The following is a 26,462-nucleotide window of genomic DNA, read 5'->3' on the forward strand; positions in this document are numbered from 1 at the left end:
AAGTTTGAATATCTTTTCTGTCTTCACATCCGTCCAAATTTGATTGAGTCACAGTACATGAAACTCTCCGTGTCTTGTGTCTTGCCAGGAAAGAAAAACAAAAACTGGATTCCCCAGCCACAGCAGATATGCTGGGGAAATGTTTTTATGGTGCGTTTATGGACCGCTGAACAGAGTACGACGCCAGAATGAATAGTAATAATAACATGCAAAATAGTGGGTTTTCTAACAGTCTGTCTATTCAGTTTACTATTGACGTATTATGTAACACCGGCCGCCTATCTAAAGTTACGATTCAGTTCAAACCGATACTCGCAATGTATCATTTGGTATGATAAATAGGATGGAACTTTTTTGAAACAGGTTAAAGCAGTGGTCCCCAACCACCGGGCCGTGGCCCGATTGGTACCGGGCCGCAGAAGAATTTTTTATTCATTTTTATTTAAAAAAAAAAAAAAGTATTTTTTATTTTTTTATTAAATCAACATAAAAAACACAATATACACTTACAATTAGTGTACCAACCAAAAAAACCTCCCTTTTTCATGACAAAGAAAAAAAAAAAATTCTCAACCAGCTATTGCAAGGAATTTAGGGATTTCAACATCTACGGTCTGTAATATCATCAAAAGGTTCAGAGAATCTGGAGAAATCACTGCTCGTAATCGGCAAGACCGAAAACGAACATTGAATGCCCTTGACTTTCGATCCTCAGGCGGTACTGCATCAAAAAGCGAAATCGGTGTGTAAAGGATATCACCACATCGGCTCAGGAACACTTCAGAAAACCACTGTCTGGTAACTACAATTTGTCGCTACATCTGTAAGTGCAAGTTGAAACCGTACTACGCAAAGCGAAAGCCATTTATCAACAACACCCAGAAACACCACAGCCTTCGCTGGGCCAGAACTCCTCCAAGATGGACTGATGCAAAGTGGAATAGCTTTCGGTGGTCTGACGAGTCCACATTTAGAATTTTTTTTTCGAAACTGGACCTCGTGTCCTCCGGAACAGAGAGGAAAAGAACCATTCGGATTGTTCTAGGCGCAAAGTTGAAAAGCCAGCATTAGTGATGATATGGGGGTGTATTAGTGCCCAATGCATGGGTAACTTACACATCTGTGAAGGCACCATTAATGCTGAAAAGTACATACAGGTTTTGGAGCAACATATGTTGCCATCCAAGCAACGTTATCATGGACGCCCCTGCTTATTTCTAAGTTCATGATTATTTGCAAAAAATATATATATATATATATATATATATATATATGTTTCTCAGTTTGAACATTAAATATATTGTCTTTAATATGCAAACTGGAGGAAGTTTGGACACCCGAGCTGTGGAAGTGAATGAAGTTCCAGAATATTCTTGACCGGCAACATTAGTGCACGGTGTTGTTGTTGTTTTTGTTGTTGTTGTGAATGTGCACTCTCACAATTCACGGCTTCTCATGTACCTAACGCTGGCTGTGATGCTGCCAGGTGAGACCAGGTTCTTGAGTAGGGAGCAGTGTGCACACGTGACAGGAAGGAGGCGGTCCTGAGGTCCGATCGTTATCCGATGTGGCGATGAGACGTTGATCCCAGCTGAAGCCAGGGAGAGTACTTGTGCGGCCATGGCTGTAGGTGCACCGTCTAGGAGGACTGCGCGCAGCAGAAATTATGTCTTTAAGGACTTTTGATCATTAGAAACTCACCAGCTCACCTGTTGTCACACACGTGGTCTGGGACCTGGATGTCCCGCCATGACGCGTACTTCTCCAGGCTTTCCAGGCTCTCCGCTTCCTTCTCATACCTTCTACACGCGAGACGAGACTCAGCCACTCTTATTTTCTCAAGAATTTTTTCAAATCCAACTTGCCTCTGCCGCTTTCTCCTGGCGTCTTTTTGGATGCAGTCCAGAATGCAGCAGGTGAGGAAGAGCATGGACATGATGGATATTATGCCGATGCTCACGATGGATGCCAGAGCAGCCACACGGAAGCCATTGCCTTCAAAGACGGACGAGGCTGCGGAGAAAACCACGACACGTACGGTTACTGTACTTAGTCCTAAGGACGGAACCGTTTATGATAAAAATCCTAACTGTTCAAATGACCTGGGAGCGTGTGTTCCGATCATGTTTTCTTTGTGTTAATAATCAGTTTGAAGTGTCGGCTCCTTTGATTTTATGGAATGGCGAACAGAATCATGAAATTGGCCAATAAAAACAATGCACCATTGTGGGGGAGAGATGTAGCCATTGCTGCCTGCAGGAGCAAACGTCACCGCCGCTGTCCATGGGGCTGACGGCGAGACACAGCTGGTAGGTGATTAGATTTCACAGGTGGTATGTGTTAATCTAATATGTTGTCTTTAACAGCGAGCGGTCCGGAGCAGGAGGGGAAGTGAGGCATGACACAGAGGAGGGCTGAAAAGTCGAGTGTCGTATGGATATTGTGGACAAAGTAAAAACAGTTGATGAACCAGAACAGCGGTCTCCAGTTGACGTGTGTGATCCACCTAACCTGCTAGGAGGTAACTACACCAACCATTAAATGGGAAGAGTTGCATACCTTCTCATAATGTACAAAACCCAAAAACCAGTGAAGTTAGCACGTTGTGTAATTCGTAAATAAAAACAGAATACAATGAAATCCTTTTCAACTTATATTCAATTGAATAGACTGCAAAGATAAGATATTTAACATTCGAACTGAGAAACGTTTTATTTTTTTGCGAATCATTAACTTAAAATTTAATGACAGCAACACGTAGCTAAAGAGTTGTCACAGGGACATTTTTTTACCACTGTGTTACATGACTTCCTTTTAACAACACTCAGTAAACGTTTGGGAACTGATTAGACCATTTTTTGAAGCTTTTCTGGTGGAATTCTTTCCCATTCTTGCTTGATGTACAGTTTAAGTTGTTCAACAATCCGGAGTCTCAGTTGTGGTATTTTAGGCTTCATAATGCGCCACACTTTTTAATGGAAGACAGGTCTGGACTACAGGCAGGCCAGTCCAGTACCCGCACTCTTTTACTATGCAGGCACGCTGTTGTAACACGAAGCTTGGCATTTTCTTTCTGAAATAACGTTGCTTGGATGGCAACATATGTTGCGCCAAAACCTGTACGTACCTTTCAGCATTAATGGTGCCTTCACAGATGTGTAAGTTACCCATGCCTTGAGCACTAATACACCCCCATACCATCACAGATGCTGTTTTTGAACTTTCCGTCTATAACAGTCCGGATGGTTCTTTTCCTCAATGTTCCGGAGGACACAGCGTCCACTGTTTCCAAAAGCAATTTGAAATGTTGACTCGTCAAACCACAGAACACTTTTCCACTTTGCATCAGCCTATCTTAGATGAGCTCGGGCCCAGCAAAGTTGGTGGCGTTTCTGGGTGTTGTTGATAAATGGCTTTTGCTTTGTATAGTAGAGTTTTAACTTGCTCTTACAGATGTAGAGACGAACTGTAGTTACTGAAGGTGTTTTTTGAAGTGTTCCTGAGCCCATGTGGGGATATCCTTTACACACTGATGTCGGTTTTTGGTGCAGTACCGCCTGAGGACCCAAGGTCACTTTCTCCAGATTATTTGAACATTTTGATGCTATTATGGACCGTAGCTGGCGAAATCCCTAAATTCCTTGCAATAGCTGGTTGAGAAATGTTGTTCTTAAACAATTTGCTCACACTTTTGTTCACAAAGTGCTGACCCTCGCCACATCCTTGTTTGTGAATGACTGAGCATTTCATGGAAGCTGCTTTTATACCCACCTGTTCCCAATTAGCCCGTTCACCTGTGGGATGTTCCAAATAAGTGTTTGATGAGCATTCCTCAACATTCTCAGTCTTTTTTGCCACTCGTGCCAGCTTTTTTGAAACATATTGCAGCCATCAAATTCCAATAGAGCTAATACTTGCAAAAAATAACAAAGTTTTCCAGTTGGAACATTAAATATCTTGTCTTTGACGTCTATTCAATTGAATATAAGTTTAAAAGGATTTGCAAATCATTGTATTCTGTTTTTATTTACCATTTACACAGCGTGCCAACATCACTGGTTTTGAAAAAAAAAACTTCAACCTCCTTTATAGAAACGATAGAGCAACTTGAAGTGGGTTTATTCGAGTAAATGGCCATTTGCAGAAAACTACAAAGATTTCCTCGACTCATTCTGGGTTTGCAGAGCCCACCTGCGTGAACGTCTTCCCGTCCAGGCATGTCAAAAGTTGCTTTATTACAAATGAGCCTCATTAAACAGGTCTGCAGTACCCGGAGGAGCCTAGGTCAAAAAAATGAAGGATTCCTAACTAGAGAAGCAAAACCATCAGTTTTTATAGTCCTCCTTTCTGTCTCTAGGCGTGTGTGCTAAGTCAGGAGAGCGCATCCTGACCATAAAAGGAGATGTCCGTGTGTAAGTGTCTGGGGAAAAAAACTGCTGTAAGCATACTTGCCAACCTTAAGACCTCCGATTTCGGGAGATGGGGGGTGTATATATTTGCAAGTATGTATATATATATATATATAATCCGTTCATGAATGAGTATATCCGTTTGTCCACCATGTTCAATAGAGAAGACTGATCCACAAAATTTGCAGGCAGCATACACCCCTTCAACTTTGAGCTGTCCTGGATGAACCGAAATTTTTTTTTTCCAATGATTTTGGAACCTGAGAGCGTTCTTCTTACTCGTCGTCGCCATGTCTCTTCTTCGTTCTTCTGCTTCGTCTCTGTTAGGTTTTAAGGACATTACTACTTGCCGTAGTTTTGACGGGAATCCGGATGTTGTGTGTCAGTGTATTAACGTGCTGGCTGGAATAAACACACGCTGAGAAATAGCTCCGTGTCTGCGTACTTTATGGGTTATAGATAAACCTATGGATAATGGATACAATAGTCTCCTTTTCAGGTGAGAGAGGACGCTAAAGGCAGTGCCCTTTAGGCATGCCCCGAATATTGTTGTCCAGGTGGAAATCGGGAGAAATTCGGGAGAATGGTTGCCCCGGGAGATTTTCGGGAGGGGAACTGAAATTCAGGACTCTCCCGGGAAAATCAGGAGGGTTGGCATGTATGGTAGACAGGTAATCTTTTCTCAAGGATAGGGTTATCACATTTGCATTCCGAAGTCCCAATTAGAGGCCTCTTTTCCTACGAGAAGTAATCCACCTGCGAATATCCACACTAAGGGCCCTTGTCTATTTATGTGCTCAAACTGAAATACCCTACTTTAATTACTATTGGTGGTTTGCTTTCTCCAAGGTGAATATAAACATTCAACATATATAGAACATATCACCCACACCTGTGGTCCTCTCCAAGGTTTCTCATTGTGAGTTTTTCCTTGCCCTGATGTGGGCTCTGAACCGAGGATGTCGTTGTGGTTTGTGCAGCCCTTTGAGACGCTTGTGGTTCAGGGCTATATAAATAAACATTGATTGATAATTATTCATGGCAAATATCCATTTAGCACCAAAATGAGGCGCCGATATGACACAAAGTGTTGTTATGTCGTCAGAGCTTTTCTTCCTGTCAGTCACACACAAGTGATATAATACAGTTTATTTATTTACTCTTCTTTTTTTTAATTATTTTTTTATTGGGGGGGTTTTGTATGTATTTTTCAATTTTTTTTTTGTTTAATCAGTAAACGGCACACATCATTTTGCTTTGAAAATAGTATTTTTTTGTCAGTTTTGCGTTATTTTAAAAAACAGTTCTTACAGTGATGGTCGTCTTCCATCCATCCATTTCCTACCGCTTATTCCCTTTTGGGGTCGCGGGGTGATGGTCGTCTTATGTTCCGGAAATTAGGCTTTACATGTAACTTTGTTACTCTGCAATATTAGATTATTCAAGTGATGGCATGACTAAAAGTAATATAAATATGTTTTTATTTTTTTTAAAGGTCCACTATAGTCACTGGCCTATTTAAAAACATTCACACTTGTGGAAAATAATCTGGGGAATATAAAAAAAATTATTTATAAAAATAAATATATGTTTATTTACATAGCCCTCCCAGCAGTTCCACCTAGGGGTCCTGACCCCCCGTGGAGAGGTCTTTATGCCGACTTACGTGTGCAGTGGAGTTCACCCACCCAGCGAGCTTTGTTGGCGGCCATGACACACGTCAGCTCCACGCCCACTCGCTTGTGTTTGCTCGGACACAGCAGCGACACCATGGAGCCAACATGGCTGCCGTTGCCTGTCAGAACCACGAGTGTGCCCAGGGTGGGCGAGGGCAGAGGTGGGCACTCGGCCTGGAAAGAAACTGACACACAAATGTTATTGTGGAACTTTAAAAAAAAAAAGAAAAAAAATTAGTTTTTTTAAACAACTTATTTTACTGTGTGAGACAAACGGCAACTTTTCTAGGAAGCCAACTTTTGTTTTTCATACCGAGGGACAAACCAACTAACTTATTGACTAACAAAGAAATAATTAACTTACTAGCTGACTAACAAAAATGACAACAAAAAACTGACTTATGAAGTGAATTGCTACAAAAAAATAACATTAAAAGTACGAACAAAATAACTAATCAAAAACTAACTCTCTTACTAATAAGAAAACTAACTAACTTACTAATAAGAATTAACTTACTAAACGACTAGCAAAAAAACAAAAGGAAATTAACTGAATTAAACTCACAGAAAGAATAGCTAAAAAATTAACCAACAAAAAATGAACTTACAAACTGATAAGCTAAAAAAAAATAAAAAAAAATTACTTATTAGCTGACTAAAAAAACATACAAAAAAAACTTAACTTACTTACTGACTAGTTGAAAAATGACCAAAAATATTTAACTAAAAACATTAACAAAAAAACCCCGCCTTCCACCCGATTGTAGCTGAGTTAGGCACCAGTGCCCCCCGCGACCCCAAAGGGAATAAGCGGTAGAAAATGGATGGATGGATGGAAGTTAACAAAAATAACTAACTGATGAGTTAAAAAAAATAACTAACTAGATAAAAAAAATTTGTAATAAAAAATAAAACAAAAAAAACTCACTGACATTTCAAGAAAATTACTCAAATTAACTACATTTATTTTAAATAGCTAAAATCATTTAACTAAAAATAACAAAAAAACTTACTGACAAGTTGTTTTTTTTAAATGACAAAAAATAACCGAAATGTTTTTGACAAAAGTAATAATAAAAAAAAAAACCTTACTGACTGGTTAAAAAAAGACAAAAAATAACTAACTAGCTAAAAAGTTTACTTAAAAATAGAAACAAATAAAATACTTAGACGAGTTTAAAATATGACAAAAAATAACAGACTAAACATTTTGTGGGGGGAAAAATAAAAATAAAAAAAATTACTGATTAGTCAAAAAAATGACCAAAAATAACTAATTAGCTAAAAACTTTAACTAAATATAACCAACAAATAAGTTATTGATGAGTTAAAAAAATGACAAAAAACTAACAAAATATTTTTTTACTAAAGATAATAAAAAATAAACTTCCTGACTGGTTAAAAAAATGGGAAAAAATAACTAACTAGCTAAAAACGTTTAACTAAAAATAACCCCAAAAATTACTTACTGACATATTTAAAAAAAATTACAAAAATAAATAACTTTTTTTTTTACCAAAAATTAAAAAAAATACATACTGACTGGTTAAAAATGACCACAACAAAAACCTAACTAGCTAAAAAAAAAAGTTTACTTTTAAAAATATCCAAAAAATAACTAACTGACGAGTTTAAAAACAACAAAAAATTACTAACTAAACTTTTTTTTGGAAAAAGTAACAAAAAATACTTACTGACTAGTTAAAAATGACAAAAAATAACTCCTTAGCTAAAAAAATGAACAAAGAATTACAAAAACTTACTTACTAACGAGCTAAAAAATTACAAAAAATAACTAATCCGCTAAACATCTTTTACTGAAAATGACAACAAAAGACTTACTGACTAGGTAAAAAATTACCCCAAAAAAACTAACTAGCTACAAAAAAAATACTACAAATAACAACAAAACAACTTACTAACAAGTTTAAAACATGACAAAAAATAACCAACTAGCTAAAAAGGTTTAACTAAAAATAACAAAAAATAGCTGACGAGTTTAAAAAATTATAAAAATAACGAGCTTGTAAAAAATATTTTACTAAAAATAACAACAAAATACTTACTGACTAGTTCTAAAATGACAAGAAAATAACTAGCTAAAAAGCTGTGTCTGAAAATGGCGTCATCGTTTATTGACAACCGAATAAAGTGATTTTGCAGCTTTGTGGTAGTTGTGCATATTCATCATCTTCAATCTTTCTTGTGGTTTAACCAGAAGAGATCCTGGATAAGTGGAACTACTAGTACTACTTCTGCCTTTTTTTGCCTGCAAGTACACATAAAATACTTCTAAAGGTCAACTCAAGGTATTCAATAATATTTTTCACTTTCTTGTTTTACTTCAAATAATGATTTCAAAAAGACGGTTATTATTTCTAGTGCTGCTTTTAAATGTTAAAAAAGTTATATATTTAAGATGTTAAAATAATTGTAAAAACAAATGATAGAAATTTAAAAGACTTGGAAAAACAAATGATAGAGGTATGACAATAAATTTTTAAACAAATGATAGAAATATAACATACTTGTAGAAAACAAATGATAAAACAATAAAATGATTGTAAAAATAAATTATAGAAATATAAAATACATGTAAAAACAAATGATAGAAATATGAAATACATTTAAAAACAAATGATATAAATATTAAATAAATGTAAAATCAAATGATATAAATATCAAATAAATGTAAAAACAAATTATGTAAATATAAAATAAATGTAAAAACAAATGATAGAAATATAAAATAAATTTAAAAACAAATTATATAAATATAAAATAAATGTAAAAAAATCACAGAAATATAAAATAAATGTAAAAACAAATTATATAAATATAAGATAAATGTAAAAACTAATTATATAAATATAAAATAAATGTAAAACAAAAATATATTAAAATAAGTATAAAAACAGATGATAGAAATATAAAATAAATGTAAAAACAAATGATATAATACAAAATAAATGTAAAAACAAATAAATATTAAAATAAGTATAAAAACAGATGATATAAATATAAAATACTTGTAACAATAAATGATTCAAATATAAAATAAATGTAAAAACAAATAATAGAAATGTAAAATTAATGTAAAAACAAATTATAAAGGTCTAAAAAAATGCAATAAAATCACATTTCTAGTGATAATTCACCTTAACAGTTGTGTTTGTAACATTTATATTTTGTTCTACTTCCTTTTTTGGAGGGAGATGGTTTGTGGTTAGCAAGCAGCTGCAACTTCCTCTCTTGACAACGTGCACACTTATTTTCATATTCATTGTGAAAATCTTTATTCATCAAAATAATGAACACTTTCAAGTATTTGTTGAAAAAAATCAAATGTATTGAACCTATTTCTTCATGGATCATATTTTCATAATGCTGGACCTTTTCTGACTTTTGAATAAGGAAACATTGAAAACTAACCGGACTTCTACTTCACTTCCGATACTTATATATTTCACTTGTATTCATCTTGCAACTTACCCCAGTTGTTCTGTTGGCTTCTGTTGGTCAAATCAAGGTTGGATTCATGAAGTCTGGAAGCTGCAGTCAAGGACATTATGAAGATGAAGAGAAGGAGGATGATGATGATGATGATGATGCAATAGAGCCTGTCTGCTCACTTTGACCAAGTGAACGAGTGAGCAAGTGAAGAGCACGCGAGCAGACAAAGGGGGCGGAGAACACGTCACGTGACACATCAAGTATGTGTGACCATTCTTTCTTTATACAAGAGTAAATATATATGCATACATACATATATACATACATATGTACACATATACATGGATTTATATAAGTGCATTTTTGAATAACAACCATTATATCTAAAAATACAAAATAATTTAACAGTAAAAGATTGTGGCCATAGTGTCTCTTTCACGTGCTTAACTTAATAAATTATCGTGGAATAAAACATTTTTAATTCTTGTCAGTAATAAAAAAAAGAATACATAATACAAACGACCACTCCACTTCAACTTAAGTAGAGCATGAATTAATTCCAGAGGATTAATAATGAATAGGTTATAGTGTTTGTTTATCTCCGTCATCGTTCAAAAACTGAACTTACATACTTAGTAGCTAAAAAATGAGAACAACTAACTAACTAGATAAAAAAGCTTAACAAAATAAAACTTAATGACAAGTTTTAGTTTTTTTAAACGGAAAATATAACTACTTAGCTAAATAAAACTAACTAAAAACAACAAGAAAAAAAACTTACTGACGAGGTTAAAAAATTAACTAACTGACTAAAAAATATTAGCTAAAAATAATACAGGAAAAAAAACGTACTCACAAGTTTTCAAAAAAATAAGAAACCAGCTAAAAAAGTTTAACAAAATAAAACTTTCTGACCAGTTTTAAAAAAAAAGTCAAATAATAAAAACTACATAGCTAAAAAAAACACAAACTTTTTTTTACTGTCGAGTTAAAAAAAAGTAATTAACTGGCTAAAAAATATGAACTAAAATAATACAGGAAAAAAACTTAGTGACAAGTTTAAAAAAAAAAAAAAACTAACTAGCTAAAAAAGCTTAGCAAAATAAAACTTACTGAGTTAAAAAAATGACAAAAAAAATAACGACTTAGCTAAAAAAATTAACTAAAAAAACAAACATTGGCTTACTGATTAGGTAAAAAAAATACTAACTAGCTAAAAAAATATTGACTAAAAATAATACAGGAAAAAAAACTTAAGAGTTTAAAAAAAATAACTAACTAGCTAAAAAATATTAACTAAAAATAACACACAAAATTACTTACTGACGGGTTTTAAAAAAATGACAAAAAATAACTAATGAGCTAAAGAAGTTTAACAAAAAAATTACTGACGGGTTGAAAAAAGACAAAAAATAACTAATTAGCTAAAGAAGTCTAACAAATAACTTACTGACAGGTTCGAAAAATGACAATAAATAACTAAGTAGCTAAAAACGTTTTACTAAAAATGTTTTACTAAAAATAAAACGAAAAAATAACTTCCTGACAGGTTTAAAAAAAACAACTCTGAAAAACATTAACAAAAACAACATGAAAAATAACTTACTGACGACTTTTTAAAAATGACAAAAAATAACTAACCAGCTAAAAAAAAAATCTAAAAATAACAATAAAATACTTACTAACTAGCTGAAAAAAAATGTATAAATACAACTTGTTTACCAGTGAAATATTGTTTGTTTCATGTGCTTAATTTAAGGCATTATTGTGGAATAAAACATTTTTTTTATTCTCGTCAGTAATAAAAAAAAAAAAAGAATAAATAACACAAATGACCACTTCAACTTAAAGATAGAATGAATTAATTCCAGGGGGTTAGTAATAAATAGGTTATAGTTGTTTTTTTTTATCGCCGTCATCGTTAAAAAACTTAACTTGCATACTGAGTAGCTAAAAATTTTGAAAAAATAACTAACTAGCTAAAAAAAATTAACAAAATAAAACTTACTGAAAAGTTTTTAAAAAATGACAAAAAATAACAAGGTAGCTAAAAAAAAATTACTAAAAAAATAAAGAAAATTTGCTGACGAGGTAAAAAAATATATATCTGACTGGCTAAAAAATATTAACTAAAAATAATACAGGAAAAAAACTTACTGACAAGTTAAAAAAAATAAACTAGCTAAAAAAGCTTGACAAAAAATAAACTTACTGACAAGTTTAAAAAAATAACTGACTAGCTAAAAATATTAACTACAAATTACACACAAAAAAGCTTACTAACAGGTTTAAGAAAATGACAAAAAATAACTAACTAGCCTAAAAATTTTAACAAAAAAAACTTGCTGAGGAGTTTAAAAAAATTACAAAAAATAACTATATAGCTAAAAAAAAATCACAAAAAATTACACGGAAAAATAACTTACTGACAGGTTTAAAAACATCTAACTATATTAAAAATATTAACAAAAACAACACGAAAAATAACTTACTGATGAGTTTTTTTTAAATGACAAAAAACATAACAAACCAGCAATTTTTTTAAATAAACTAACTAACTAGCTAAAAAAAATTATAAATACAAAATATTTTACATGTCAAATATTGTTTGTTTAATGAATTATTGTGGAATAAAACATTTTTTATTTTTGTGAGTAATTAAAAAATTAATAAATAATACAAATGACCACTCTATTTCAACTTAAAGATAGCATAGCATGAATTAAATCCAGAGGGTTAATAATGAATAGGTTTTAGTTTTGTATCGCCGTCATGGTTCAAAAACTTAATTTACTTAATGACAAAAAATATCTAACTCGCTAAACAAGCTTAACAAAACTTACTGACAAGTTTTTGAAAAATAACAAAAAATAACTACTTAGCTATTAACAAAAAATAATACAGGAAAAATAACTTACTGACGAGTTTTAAAAAAACAACGAACTAACTAAAAAAAGTTTAATAAAAAAACAACTTACTGACTGGTGTAAAGAAATAACTAACTAACTAAAAAATATTAACTAAAATTAACACACAAAAAACGGGTTTAAAAAATGAAAAAAATAAACAACTAGCTAAAAAAAAATTTACAAAAAAAACTTGCTGCAGAGTTAAACAAAATGACAAAAAATAACTATGTAGCTAAAAAGGTTTTACTAAAAATAACAGGAAAAAACAACTTACTGACAGTTTTAAAAAATAACTAACTAGCTAAAAAATATTAACTAAAAATAACACAAAAAAAACTTACTGACATGTTTAAAAAATATTTACAAAAAATAACTAATTAGCTAAAAAATAAATGAATAAATGGGTTGTACTTGTATAGCGCTTTTCTACCTTCAAGGTACTCAAAGCGCTTTGACACTACTTCCACATTTACCCATTCACACACACATTCACACACTGATGGAGGGAGCTGCCATGCAAGGCGCCAACCAGCACCCATCAGGAGCAAGGGTGAATTGTCTTGCTGAGGACACAACGGACGTGACGAGGTTGGTACTGGGTGGGAATTGAACCAGGGACGCTCGGGTTGCGCACGGCCACCCTCCCCACTGCGCCACGCCGTAGTAACAAAAAGTAACAGAAAAATTGCTGAGGAGTTAAAACATGACAAAAAATAACTAATTAGCTAAAAATGTTTTCCTGAAAAAACATGAAAAATAACTTATTGACGAGTTTTTAAAAATGACAATAAATAACTAACCAGCAAAATGTTTTTTACTAAAAATAAAAATAAAAAATACTTACGAACTAACTAAAACAAAATTTACCAGTACAAAATATTTTACTTGTAAAATATTGTGGCTCGCATCTGTTTCATGTGCTTAATTTAATGAATTATTGTGGCCACTAGTTGTCACCAAAAAAAGAATAAATAATCAATCAATCAATCAATCAATCAATCAATGTTTACTTATATAGCCCTAAATCACTAGTGTCTCAAAGGGCTGCACAAACCACTACGAGATCCTCGGTAGGCCCACATAAGGGCAAGGAAAACTCACACCCAGTGGGACGTCGGTGACAATGATGACTATGAGAACCTTGGAGAATAATAAAAATGACCACTCCACTTCAACTTAAAGACAGCATAAGGATTGATTATAAATACGTTATAGTTTTTTATCGCCACCATCGTTCTCTGTCGGATTTATTTCAGTTCATCAATCATACCATATGACTAAATAATACAAGTCTGTCGGATTCATGATGATATCGTATCGGGTCTGTATCGGCTACGACTCCAATGTTGGTATCAGAAGTAAAAAAAATAGTGAAATGCAATCAATGTTTGGAGGATGTTTTTTAAAAGTAGTTTTCAGGATTACAGCAGTTGTTGTGACAAGAATGTCTGCATGTTCATTTCCAGTTTGATGTCGTAATGTCCTGCAAAAATCCCCAAAATCCCATTTTACTAAAGGCATCATCGTCAGGCTTTCGTGTGGACATACTTTTTGTTTTGGGCCACACACACACACACACACACACACACACACACACACGCACTCACACGCACACACACACACACACACACACTCACACGCACACACACACACACACACGCACACACACACATGCAGGATGAGTTGCACGCCAACATCTGTTAAGAAGATTATGCTTGAATGACAAATGACAGAATTTCTCATGACTTGTTCTCTTCAGCTGTGTGTGAGAAAATATAATCTCTGATTTGTAACCTTTTAACAAATATAAAGTTCAACACACACCCTGGTACACAAACGCACATGTGTAAAGTACTAACTGAAACAACTAGCTAACTAACTTACCGGCTAACCAGCTTACTAACTAACAAAAGCAACCAACAAAAAAAAACAACTTCAAGTTAACTAACGAAGAAGACGAACTGACTGACAAAAAAAGTGAGCTAAAATGGGAAAAGTGAGGCCTCGTTGAGTATGTGGAACACTCACTAGCTGTATTGAGACTGCACTGATACGGTGTTACTCTTGATAATGACGCCAAATTTCACCACATTTGACCATAACACATTAATAATGCTTCAAACGATATTGAAGCATGGATGGATTATAAAACACAATGATACTGCAAGGGTTTAATTTTAAAACATAATGATACTGCATGGATGTATTATGAAACACAATGATACTGTATGAATGTATGGTGAAACATAATGATACTGCATTGATATATTATGAAACACAGTGATACTGTATGAATGTATGATGAAACATAATGATACTGCATGGATGTATTATTAAACTTAATGATACTGCATGGATGTATTATGAAACTTAATGATACTCCATGGATGTATGATGAAACATAATGATACTGCATGGATGTGTTATGAAACTTAATGATACTGTATGGATGTATTATGAAACTTAATGATACTCAATGGATGTATGATGAAACATAATAATACTGTATGAATGTATGGTGAAACATAATGATACTACATGGATGCAATATGAAACATAATGATACTGCATGGATGTATTATGAAACATAATGATACTGCATGGATGTATTATGAAACATAAAGATACTGCATGGATGTATTATGAAGCATAATGATACTGTATGGATGTATTATGGAACACAATGACACTACATGGATGTAATATGAAACTTAATGATACTGCATGGATGTATTATGAAGCATAATGACACTACATGGATGTAATATGAAACTTAATGATACTGCATGGATGTATTATGAAACGTAATGATACTGAATGGATGTATTATGCAACACAATGACACTACATGGATGTAATATGAAACTTAATGATACTGCATGGATGTATTATGAAACGTAATGATACTGAATGGATGTATTATGAAACTTAATGATACTCAATGGATGTATTATGAAACATAATGATGCTGTATGAATGTATGGTGAAACACAATAATACTGCATGGATGTATTATGAAACATAATGATACTGCATGGATGTATTATGAAACATAATGATATGGCATGGATGTATTATGAAACTTAATGATGCTGTATGGATGCATGCTGAAACATGATGAAAATGTATTATGAAACATAATGATACTGCATTGATGTATTATGAAGCATAATGATACTGCATGGATGCATTATGCAACACAAGGACACTACATGGATGTATTATGAAACTTAATGATACTGTATGGATGTATTATGAAACTTAATGATACTCCATGGATGTATTATGAAACATAATGATGCTGTATGGATGCATGATTAAACATAATGATACTGTATGAATCTATGGTGAAACATAATGATACTACATGGATGTATTATGAAACATAAAGATACTGCATGGATGTATTATGAAGCATAATGACACTACATGGATGTATTATGAAACTTAATGATACTGCATGGGTGTATTATGAAACTTAATGATACTGAATGGATGTATTATGAAACTTAATGATACTCCATGGATGTATTATGAAACATAATGATACTGTATGAATGTATGATGAAACACAATAATACTGCATGGATGTATTATGAAACATAATGATACTGCATGGATGTATTATGAAGCATCATGATATTGCATGGATGCATTATAGGGACGGCGTGGCGCAGTGGCAGAGTGGCCTTGCGCAACCCGAGCGTCCCTGGTTCAATTCCCACCTAGTACCAACCTCGTCACGTCCGTTGTGTCCTGAGCAAGACACTTCACCCTTGCTCCTGATGGGTGCTGGTTGGCGCCTTGCATGGCAGCTCCCTCCATCAGTGTGTGAATGTGTGTGTGAATGGGTAAATGTGGAAGTAGTGTTGAAGCGCTTTGAGTACCTTGAAGGTAGAAAAGCGCTATACAAGTACAACCCATTTATCATTTATTATGCAACACAATGACACTGCATGGATGTATTATGAAACTTAATGATACTGCATGGATGTATTATGAAACTTAATGATACTGCATGGATGTATTATGAAACTTAATGATACTGCATGGATGTATTATGCAATTTAATGATACTGCATGGATGCATTATGCAACACAATGACACTACCTGCATGTACTATGGAACTGAATGATACTGAATGGATGTATTATGAAACTTAATGATACTCCATGGATGTATTATGAAACAATGATAGTGTATGAATGTATGGTGAAACATAATAATACTGCATGGATGTATTATGAAACATAATGATACTGCATGAATGTATTATGAAGCATAATGATACTGCACAATGGCAGTCCGCTCCCTGTACGATCAGTGTCAGACCTTGGTCCGCATTGCTGGCAGTAAGTCGGACACGTTTCCAGTGAGGGTTGGACTCCGCCAAGGCTGCCCTTTGTCACTGATTCTGTTCATAACTTTTATGGACAGAATTTCTAGGCGCAGTCAAGGCGTTGAGGGGTTCCGGTTTGGTGGCCGCGGGATTAAGTCTCTGCTTTTTGCAGACGATGTGGTCCTGTTGGCTTCATCTGGCCGGGATCTTCAGCTCTCACTGGATCGGTTCGCTGCCGAGTGTGAAGGGGACGGAATGAGAATCAGCACCTCCAAATCCGAGTCCATGGTTCTCTCCCGGAAAAGGGTGCCATCTCCGGGTTGGGGAGGAGACCCTGCCCCAAGTGGAGGAGTTCAAGTACCTAGGAGTCTTGTTCACGAGTGAGGGAAGAGTGGATCGTGAGATCGACAGGCGGATCGGTGCGGCATCTTCAGTAATGCGGACGTTGTACTGATCCGTTGTGGTGAAGAAGGAGCTGAGCCGGAGGGCAAAGCTCTCAATTTACCGGTCGATCTACGTTCCCATCCTCACCTATGGTCATGAGCTTTGGGTCATGACCGAAAGGATAAGATCACGGGTACAAGCGGCCGAAATGAGTTTCCTCTGCCGTGTGGCGGGGCTCTCCCTTAGAGATAGGGTGAGGAGCTCTGCCATCCGGGAGGAACTCAAAGTAAAGCCGCTGCTCCTTCACATCGAGAGGAGCCAGATGAGGTGGTTCGGGCATCTGGTCAGGATGCCACCCGAACGCCTCCCGAGGGAGGTGTTTAGGGCACGTCCAACCGGTAGGAGGCCACGGGGAAGACCCAGGACACGTTGGGAAGACTATGTCTCCCGGCTGGCCTGGGAACGCCTCGGGATCCCCCGGGAAGAGCTAGACGAAGTGGCTGGGGAGAGGGAAGTCTGGGCTTCCCTGCTTAGGCTGCTGCCCCCGCGACCCGACCTCGGATAAGCGGAAGATGGATGGATGGATGAATGATACTGCATGGCTGCATTATGCAACACAATGACACTACATGGATGTATTATGAAACTTAATGATACTGCATGGATGCATTATGAAACACAATGGCACTGCATTAATGTATTAGGAAACTTAATGATACTGCATGGCTGCATTATGCAACACAATGGCACTGCATTAATGTATTAGGAAACTTAATGATACTGCATGGATGTATTATGAAACAATGATACTGCATGGATGTATTATGAAACACAACGATACTGTATGGATGTTTTATGAAACATAATAATACTGCATGGATGTATGAGGAAACATAAGGATACTGAATGGATGTATTATGATACTGCATGGATGGATTATGAAATATGATTCTGCTTGGATGGGTTATGAAACATAATGATACTGCACGGATACATTACGAAACATAATGAGACTGCCTTAATGGATTATGAAACATAATGATACTGCATGGATGTATTATGCAACATAATGATACTGTATGGATGTATTATGAAACATAACGATACTGTATGGATGTATTATGAAACAACGATACTGAAACATGGATGTGTGATGAAACATGATACTGTATGGATGTACTATGAAAACAATACTGAAACATGGATGTATTATGAAACATAATGACACTGTAAGGATGTAATATGAAATAAAATAATGTATGGATGGATGATGAAAAACAATGATACTGTATAGCTGTGTGATGAAACAATGATACTGCATACATCAATGGATGCATGATGAAACATAACGATACTGTAAGGATGTATTAAGAAACATAACAATACTGAATGTATGCTTTATGAAACATGCTACTGTATGGATGTATGATAAACATGATACTGTATAGATGTATGATGAAACACAATAATACTGCATGAATGTGTAATGAAACACTATAGCTGTGTGATGAAACAATGATACTGCATACATCAATGGATGCATGATGAAACATAACGATACTGTAAGGATGTATTAAGAAACATAACAATACTGAATGTATGCTTTATGAAACATGCTACTGTATGGATGTATGATAAACATGATACTGTATAGATGTATGATGAAACACAATAATACTGCATGAATGTGTAATGAAACACTATGATACTGTATGGATGTATGATAAAATATAATGATACTGTATGGCTGTATGATGAAACAACAATACTGTATGGATGTATGATGAATCATGAAACTGTATAGATGTACGATGAAACAAAATGATACTGTGTAGATGTATGATGAAACAATGATATTGTATGGATGTACTATGAAAAATAATGATACTGTATGGATGTATTATGAAAACATACTGAAGCATGGATGTATCTTGAAATAATGATACTTTATGGATGTATAATGAAATACAATGATACTGTATGGATGTATGATGAAACATAATGATACTGTATGGATGTATAATGAAATACAATGATACTGTATGGATGTATGATGAAACAATGATACTGTATGGATGTATGATGAAATACATTGATACTGTATGGATGTTTTTTCAAACATAACGATACTGTATGATGTATGATAAAACAATGATACTGCATACATCAATGGATGCATGATGAAACATAACGATACTGTAAGGATGTATGATGAAAAACAACGATACTGTATGGATGTGTGATGATGGATGTTTTTTTTTAATAACGATACTGTATGGATATATGATGAAACAATGATACTGCATACATCAATGGATGCATGCTGAAACATAACGATACTGTAAGGATGTATTAAGATACATAACAATACCGTATGGATGTTTTATGAAACATGATACTGTATGGATGTATGATAAACATGATACTGTATAGATGTATGATCAAACACAATGATACTGTATGGATGTGTAATGAAACACTATGATATTGTATGGATGTATGGTGAAATATAATGATACTGTAAGGCTGTATGATGAAACAACAATACTGTATGGATGTATGATTAAACATGATACTGTATGGATGTATGATAAAATATAATGATACTGTATGGCTGTATGATGAAACATGATACTGTATGGATGTATGATGAAACATGAAACTGTATAGATGTACGGTGAAACAAAATGATACTGTGTGGATGTATGATGAAACACAACGATACTGTATGGATGTATGATGAGACATGACACTGTATGGATGTATGATAACAATACATGTCTGGAGATAGACAAATGACATGCAGTGATGATGTAAAGAAAATAAAAGTCAGTTGGTGTTTTGTCCAAATGAGACACTGGCACTTTGAAAGAGACTTTATGTTGTAAACAAAACAATAAGGATGCCATCTTGTTGTGCTGCATCTTCAGTCACTACCTGATTTATTTATGATATGTTTTTATGACCGGCTTTACATGCGAGAATAAAACCCATTTTGTGCTACTTTTATTTTGAAGGCGGTTGCTGAGAGAGGAAGCAGAGTGAAAATACACAACTTGATCAACAAAGGAAACACGTCGCCATGGTGAGCAAGAACGGCTCGGACACTTTTTTTAAATTTCTTTGTCAACAATGACGGTCGTGTGAGGGGATTATGAACATGAAGTTATTTCTTACCATGCAACAAAAACATATTTTCAAACAAAATAATAGATTTCTTTCAAAATAAAGACAAATATTAGTCTTATTTAAAGGCCTACTGAAACCCACTACTACCCACCACGCAGTCTGACAGTTTATATATCAATGAGGAAATATTAACATTGCAACACATGCCAATACAGCCTTTTTAGTTGACTAAATTGCAATTTTAAATTTCCCGGGAGTTTCTTGTTGAAAACGTCGCGGTATGATGACTCGTATGATGCGTTTGACGTCTCGGGTTGTAGCGGACATTATTTTCCAGCCCGATGCAAGCTATAAGTAGTCTGCTTTAATCGCATAATTACACAGTATTCTGGACATCCGTCTTGCTGAATCTTTTGCAATTTGTTCAATTAATAATGGAGAAGTCAAAGTAGAAAGATGGAGGTGGGAAGCTTTTAGCCTTTAGCCACACAAACACACGGTGTTTCCTTGTTTAAAATTCCCGGAGGTGAAGCTTTACTATGGATCAGAGCGGTCAAGCAAACATGGATCCCGACTACATGTCAACCGGCAGTTTTTGGTGAGAAAATTGTGGTAATGAGTCTGCTCTTAACAGAGATCAGCAAGGCTTCTGTCCTGCTGCAGCTTCGTGACTTCCCTCAGAGACTCTGGCGTCAACACACCCGTGGCCACACCCCTCCGACTTTCAGGTACTATTTAACTCACTAAAACACTAGCAACATAATATGCAGAAAACGGATTTCCCAGAATTATCCTAGTAAATGTGTCTAAAAATATCTGAATCACTCCCACTGCAATCGCCTTTTTTTATTTATTTTTCTAGTCCTTCACTCTAAATTTCCTCATCCACAAATTTTTCATCCTCGCTTAAATTAATGGGGAAATGGTCGCTTTCTCGGTCCGAATCTCTCTAGTTGCTGCTGGGTATGATTGTAAACAATCTTCAGATGTGAGGAGCTCCACAACCCGTGACGTCACGTGCACTTTGTCTGCTACTTCCGGTACATGCAAGGCTTTTTTATTAGCGACCAAAAGTTGCAAACTTTATCGTCGATGTTCTCTACTTAAATCCTTTCAGCCAAAATATGGCAATATGGCGAAATGATCAAGTCTGACACATAGAATGGACCTGCTATCCCCGTTTGAATAAGAAAATCTCATTTCAGTAGACCTTTTAATTTAGTGAAGACACAACTATCTTGTGGGCGGGGCCTCCTTTTTTTTTTTTTAAACCTGTGAAGCCTTTCTGATTGGTTAGTCTCGGAGATGGCATACTTCACATACATTTGTAGGGAAAATAGCATACTAAGCAATAAAAAGGCTTCAAACACGTTGTCCACAGCAAGACCCATCCACAGGATCACAGGTTTGCTATATATATATATATATATATATATATATATATATATATATATATATATATATATATATATATATATATACATATATATATACATACAGTGGGGCAAAAAAGTATTTAGTCAGCCACCGACTGTGCAAGTTCTCCCACTTAAAATGATGACAGAGGTCTGTAATTTTCATCATAGGTACACTTCAACTGTGAGAGACAGAATGTGAAAAAAAAATCCAAGAATTCACATTGTAAGAATTTTAAATAATTTATTTGTAAATTATGCTGGAAAATAAGTATTTGGTCAACCATTCAAAGCTCTCACTGATGGAAGGAGGTTTTTGCACAAAATCTCACGATACATGGCCCCATTCATTCTTTCCTTAACACGGATCAATCGTCCTGTCCCCTTAGCAGAAAAACAGCCCCAAAGCATGATGTTTCTACCCCCATGCTTCACAGTAGGTATGGTGTTCTTGGGATGCAACTCCGTATTCTTCTTCCTCCAAACAGGACGAGTTGAGTTTATACCAAAATGGATACATGGATGATACAGCAGAGGATTGGGAGAATGTCATGTGGTCAGATGAAACCAAAATAGAACTTTTTGGTATAAACTCAACTCGTCGTGTTTGGAGGAAGAATACTGAGTTGCATCCCAAGAACACCATACCTACTGTGAAGCATGGTGGTGGAATGGGGTGATTTTTCTGCTAAGGGGACAGGACGATTGATCCGTATTAAGGAAAGAATGAATGGGGCCATGTATCATGAGATTTTGAGCCAAAACCTCCTTCCATCAGTGAGAGCTTTGAATGGTTGACCAAATACTTATTTTCCAGCATAATTTACAAATAAATTCTTTAAAATTCCTACAATGTGAATTCCTGGATTTTTTTTTTCACATTCTGTCTCTCACAGTTGAAGTGTACCTATGATGAAAGTTACAGACCTCTGTCATCATTTTAAGTGGGAGAACTTGCACAATCGGTGGCTGACTAAACACTTTTTTGCCCCACTGTATATTCATATATGTATTTATATATTTTTTGTCAGCAGATACGTTTTTTGTCAAATTGCATAAAATACCAATTTGTCTCCATTGATAAGTAGAAATAATAACCTTGTTGATCAGGTGTGACAAATATTGTACGAGGGAGAGGAAGCTGCCAGATGATGAGGTGGCCAGCCACAATATTTGTATACGTCAGTGTTCATTTTTTGATTTTTTATTTTAACTTAAAATGTACTTTCTTATTCTTACATCACAATTTAATAGACTTACTGTACAATAATATTACTACTCAACTGCTACTGTGTCTCAGCACACACACATCGATGACACGCAACTCTCAAAATGTTTCATACACACACACACACACACGCACACACACACACTTTCACGTGATGGAAAAAGAACACCAGGACTTAATGCTTTTTTTTAAGAGTCAAGATGAAAAATATTTTAAAAAAAACAACACAATTTGCAGCTTTGGAACAATGAACGGTTTTTCCATGAAGGTCAACTTGCTGATGGCGAGGAGGATGTGGCGGTGGTGAGCTGATGGCGAGGAGGAAGTGGCGTACAGGAAGGACGGCCTTGTCGTGTCCGGTAAACAAAAAGTGCCAAGGTAAGCAAATTCAAGTAAGGTGTGCTCTTTTACAGAGGAAGGTGAGAGGGAGGGGGCGGGGCTTAGAGTCCGTGAGTCCACTATTGGCTCTTCCTGTCCTCTGTCTGGTTCGTCAAAAGCTCCGCCGGCGTTTCGCCTCGGGACGCTTTGGCGAGAAACTCCGCCCACTTGGCCTGGAGTTCCGCGTCCTGAGCGGCGAGGAGCAAAGTCTGCTGGCTGTGACTGAGCCGCACGGCGTGTCTGACCTCCGACCTCTCGCTTGCCGACGGCGACACCGCCGTCACCTCGAACCCCGGCAGAGGAACGGCCCGAGCACCTTTCAGCTCCTGCACACAGGTGAGAAGACGTTTTAATCAACACAATGATGTCACCTTTGACACAACAACGTAATCAACACAATGTACTATATAATAATAAGTCATGTTTTTAACATAATGAACACAATGTATAATATGATGATGTCATGTTTTATGTCACCTTTGGCACAACAACATAATCAACACAATGTATAATATGTCATTTTTATGTCACCTTTGACAACAGTCAACAACAATGTATAATATGATGATGTCATGTTTTATGTGACCTTTGACACAACAACATAGTCAACACAATGTATAAAATGTTGATGTCATGTTTTATGTCACCTTTGACACAAGAATATAATCAACACAATGCATAATGATGTGATGTTTTGTGTCACCTTTGGCACAACAACATAGTCAACACAATGTATAATATGATGATGTCATGTTTTGTCACCTTTAACATAACAACATAATCAACGCAATGTATAATATGATGATGTCATGTTTTATGTCAAATTTGACACATCAACATAATCAACACAATGCATAATGATGTGATGTTTTGTGTCACCTTTGGCACAACAACATAGTCAACACAATGTATAATATGATGATGTCATGTTTTGTCACCTTTAACATAACAACATAATCAACGCAATGTATAATATGATGATGTCATGTTTTATGTCAACTTTGACACATCAACATAATCAACACAATGCATAATGATGTGATGTTTTAAGTCACCTTTGACACAACATAATCAACACAATGTATAGTATTATGGTGTCATGTTTTATGTCACCTTTGACACAGCAGCAAAATTAACACAATCACTAATATGCCATATTTTTAAGTAACTTTTGACACAACAACATACTCAACAGAATGTATAATATGACGTCGTGTGTTAATGTCACCTTTGACCTAACAACTTAATCAACAATCTATAATGTAATGATATCATGTTCAAGTCACCTTTGACACAACAACATAATCAACACAATGTATAATGCTGTCATGTTTTTATGTCACCTTTGACTCAACAACATAACACAATGTATATGACATATTTTAGTCACCTTTGACACAACAACATAACACAATGTATATGACATATTTTAGTCACCTTTGACACAACAACATAATCAACACAATGTATAATGTCATTTTATGTCACCTTTGACACGTGTGTGACAATCATTGGTACTTTAACTTTAACAATGTATAATATAATGATGCCACGTTTATGATACAACATAATCAACACAATGTATAATAAATATGATGATGTCATATTTTTAAGTCACCTTTGACACAACATAATCAACAAAACTTATAATATGATGTCATGTTTATATGTCACCTTTGACAACAACTTAATCAACACAATGTATAATATAATGATGCCACGTTTGTCACCTTTGACACAACATAATCAACACAATGTATAATATGTACATTTTATGTCACTTTTGACACAACATAATCAACACAATGTCCCGTTTTTATGTCACCTTTGACGCAACAACATAATCAACACAATGTATAATATGATTATGTCCTGTTTTGTGTCACCTTTGACACAACATAGTCAACACAATGTATAATAGTGCTGCGACGTTTATGTCACCTTTGACACCACAGCATAATCAACACAATGTATAATATGAAAATGTCATGTTTTTATGTCACCTTTGACACAACAACATAATCAACTAAATGTGTATGATGTCATGTTTTAATGTCACCTTTGACAACAACTTAATCAACACACTATGATAAGATGATGTCATGTTTTTGTCACCTTTGACACAACAACATAATCAACACAACTTATAATATAATGATGTCATGTTTTTATGTCACCTTTGACACAACAACATAATCAACTAAATGTGTATGATGTCATGTTTTAATGACACCTTTGACAACAACTTAATCAACACACTGTATGATAAGATGATGTCATGTTTTTGTCACCGTTGACACAACAACATAATCAACACAACTTATAATATAATGATGTCATGTTTTTATGTCACCTTTGACAAAAACTTAATCAACACACTGTATGATATGATGATGTCATGTTTTTGTCGCCTTTAAAACAACAACATCAACACAATGTATAATATGTAAATTTTATGTCACTTTTGACACAACATAATCAACACAATGTATAAAACAATGTCCCGTTTTTATGTCGCCTTTGACACAACAACATAATCAACACAATGTATGATATGATGATGTCATGTTTTATGTCACCTTTGACACAACAACATAATCAACACAATGTATGATATGATGATGTCATGTTTTATGTCACCTTTGACACAACAACATAATCAACACAATGTATAAAACAATGTCACGTTTTTATGTCACCTTTGAGACAAGAACATAATCAACCCAATGTATAATATGATGATGCCATGTTTTTATGTCACCTCTGGCACAACAACGTGCTACAACATCAGAGCATGCTGTTCAGTGTCATGGCCTCTGATTGGCTCAGCCTCAGGCAGCATCACTAAATCAGTGTACAGGTGACTATGTCCGTGTTTTTATGCTCCAACTTATGAAAATATTACATTTATACAGAATAATTCCTGATTAGCATAACATTACTTTACTGCAGCCCAGAACCAAATCTATATTTAATTTTAGTGTTTGTAAACTATTTTAAAAAATTGATCAAACGTGACAAAAGAGAGGGCATTTCCTATTCCACTTCCTATAAGGGGCGGAGCTACTTTAATTCAAATTCACATTGTTCAAATGTTGCGATGATCTGGCGACTTGTCCAGGGTGTACACCGCCTTCCGCC

The 26,462-nt window shown here is 34.9% G+C and overlaps 2 protein-coding genes and 1 long non-coding RNA gene across 4 annotated transcripts in view; 1 reads left to right on the forward strand and 2 right to left on the reverse strand.

The window, feature by feature from the left end:
- The window catches only part of LOC133554341 (sushi domain-containing protein 3-like), an 11,086-nt gene extending 1,342 nt beyond the window's left edge, over window positions 1-9,744 (reverse strand). The window contains exons 1-5 of one of the 2 annotated variants that reach the window (XM_061902953.1): window positions 9,578-9,744; window positions 6,076-6,270; window positions 1,866-2,013; window positions 1,710-1,799; window positions 1,462-1,648 (exon numbers count right to left, since the gene is read on the reverse strand). In XM_061902953.1, coding sequence (XP_061758937.1) covers window positions 1,462-1,648; window positions 1,710-1,799; window positions 1,866-2,013; window positions 6,076-6,270; window positions 9,578-9,653 — 696 coding nt within the window. In that variant the 5' untranslated portion in view covers window positions 9,654-9,744. Of the gene's footprint in view, window positions 1-1,461; window positions 1,649-1,709; window positions 1,803-1,865; window positions 2,014-6,075; window positions 6,271-9,577 lie in introns of both variants that reach the window. The other variant, XM_061902952.1, reaches the window with a different exon arrangement.
- On the forward strand, window positions 9,017-21,310 carry LOC133554343 (uncharacterized). Its single transcript, XR_009807095.1, has 3 exons — window positions 9,017-9,798; window positions 20,189-20,256; window positions 20,935-21,310. It is a non-coding gene; the product is annotated as an uncharacterized LOC133554343 (long non-coding RNA).
- Window positions 21,311-22,903: 1,593 nt separating this feature from the next.
- Window positions 22,904-26,462, reverse strand: part of fgd (faciogenital dysplasia) — a 163,457-nt gene continuing 159,898 nt past the window's right edge. The window contains exon 19 of the mRNA XM_061902948.1: window positions 22,904-23,647. Coding sequence (XP_061758932.1) covers window positions 23,402-23,647 — 246 coding nt within the window. The 3' untranslated portion in view covers window positions 22,904-23,401. The remainder of the gene's footprint in view (window positions 23,648-26,462) is intronic.

This window comes from Nerophis ophidion, linkage group LG06 (assembly GCF_033978795.1).
Source record: "Nerophis ophidion isolate RoL-2023_Sa linkage group LG06, RoL_Noph_v1.0, whole genome shotgun sequence".
NCBI lineage: Eukaryota > Metazoa > Chordata > Actinopteri > Syngnathiformes > Syngnathidae > Nerophis > Nerophis ophidion.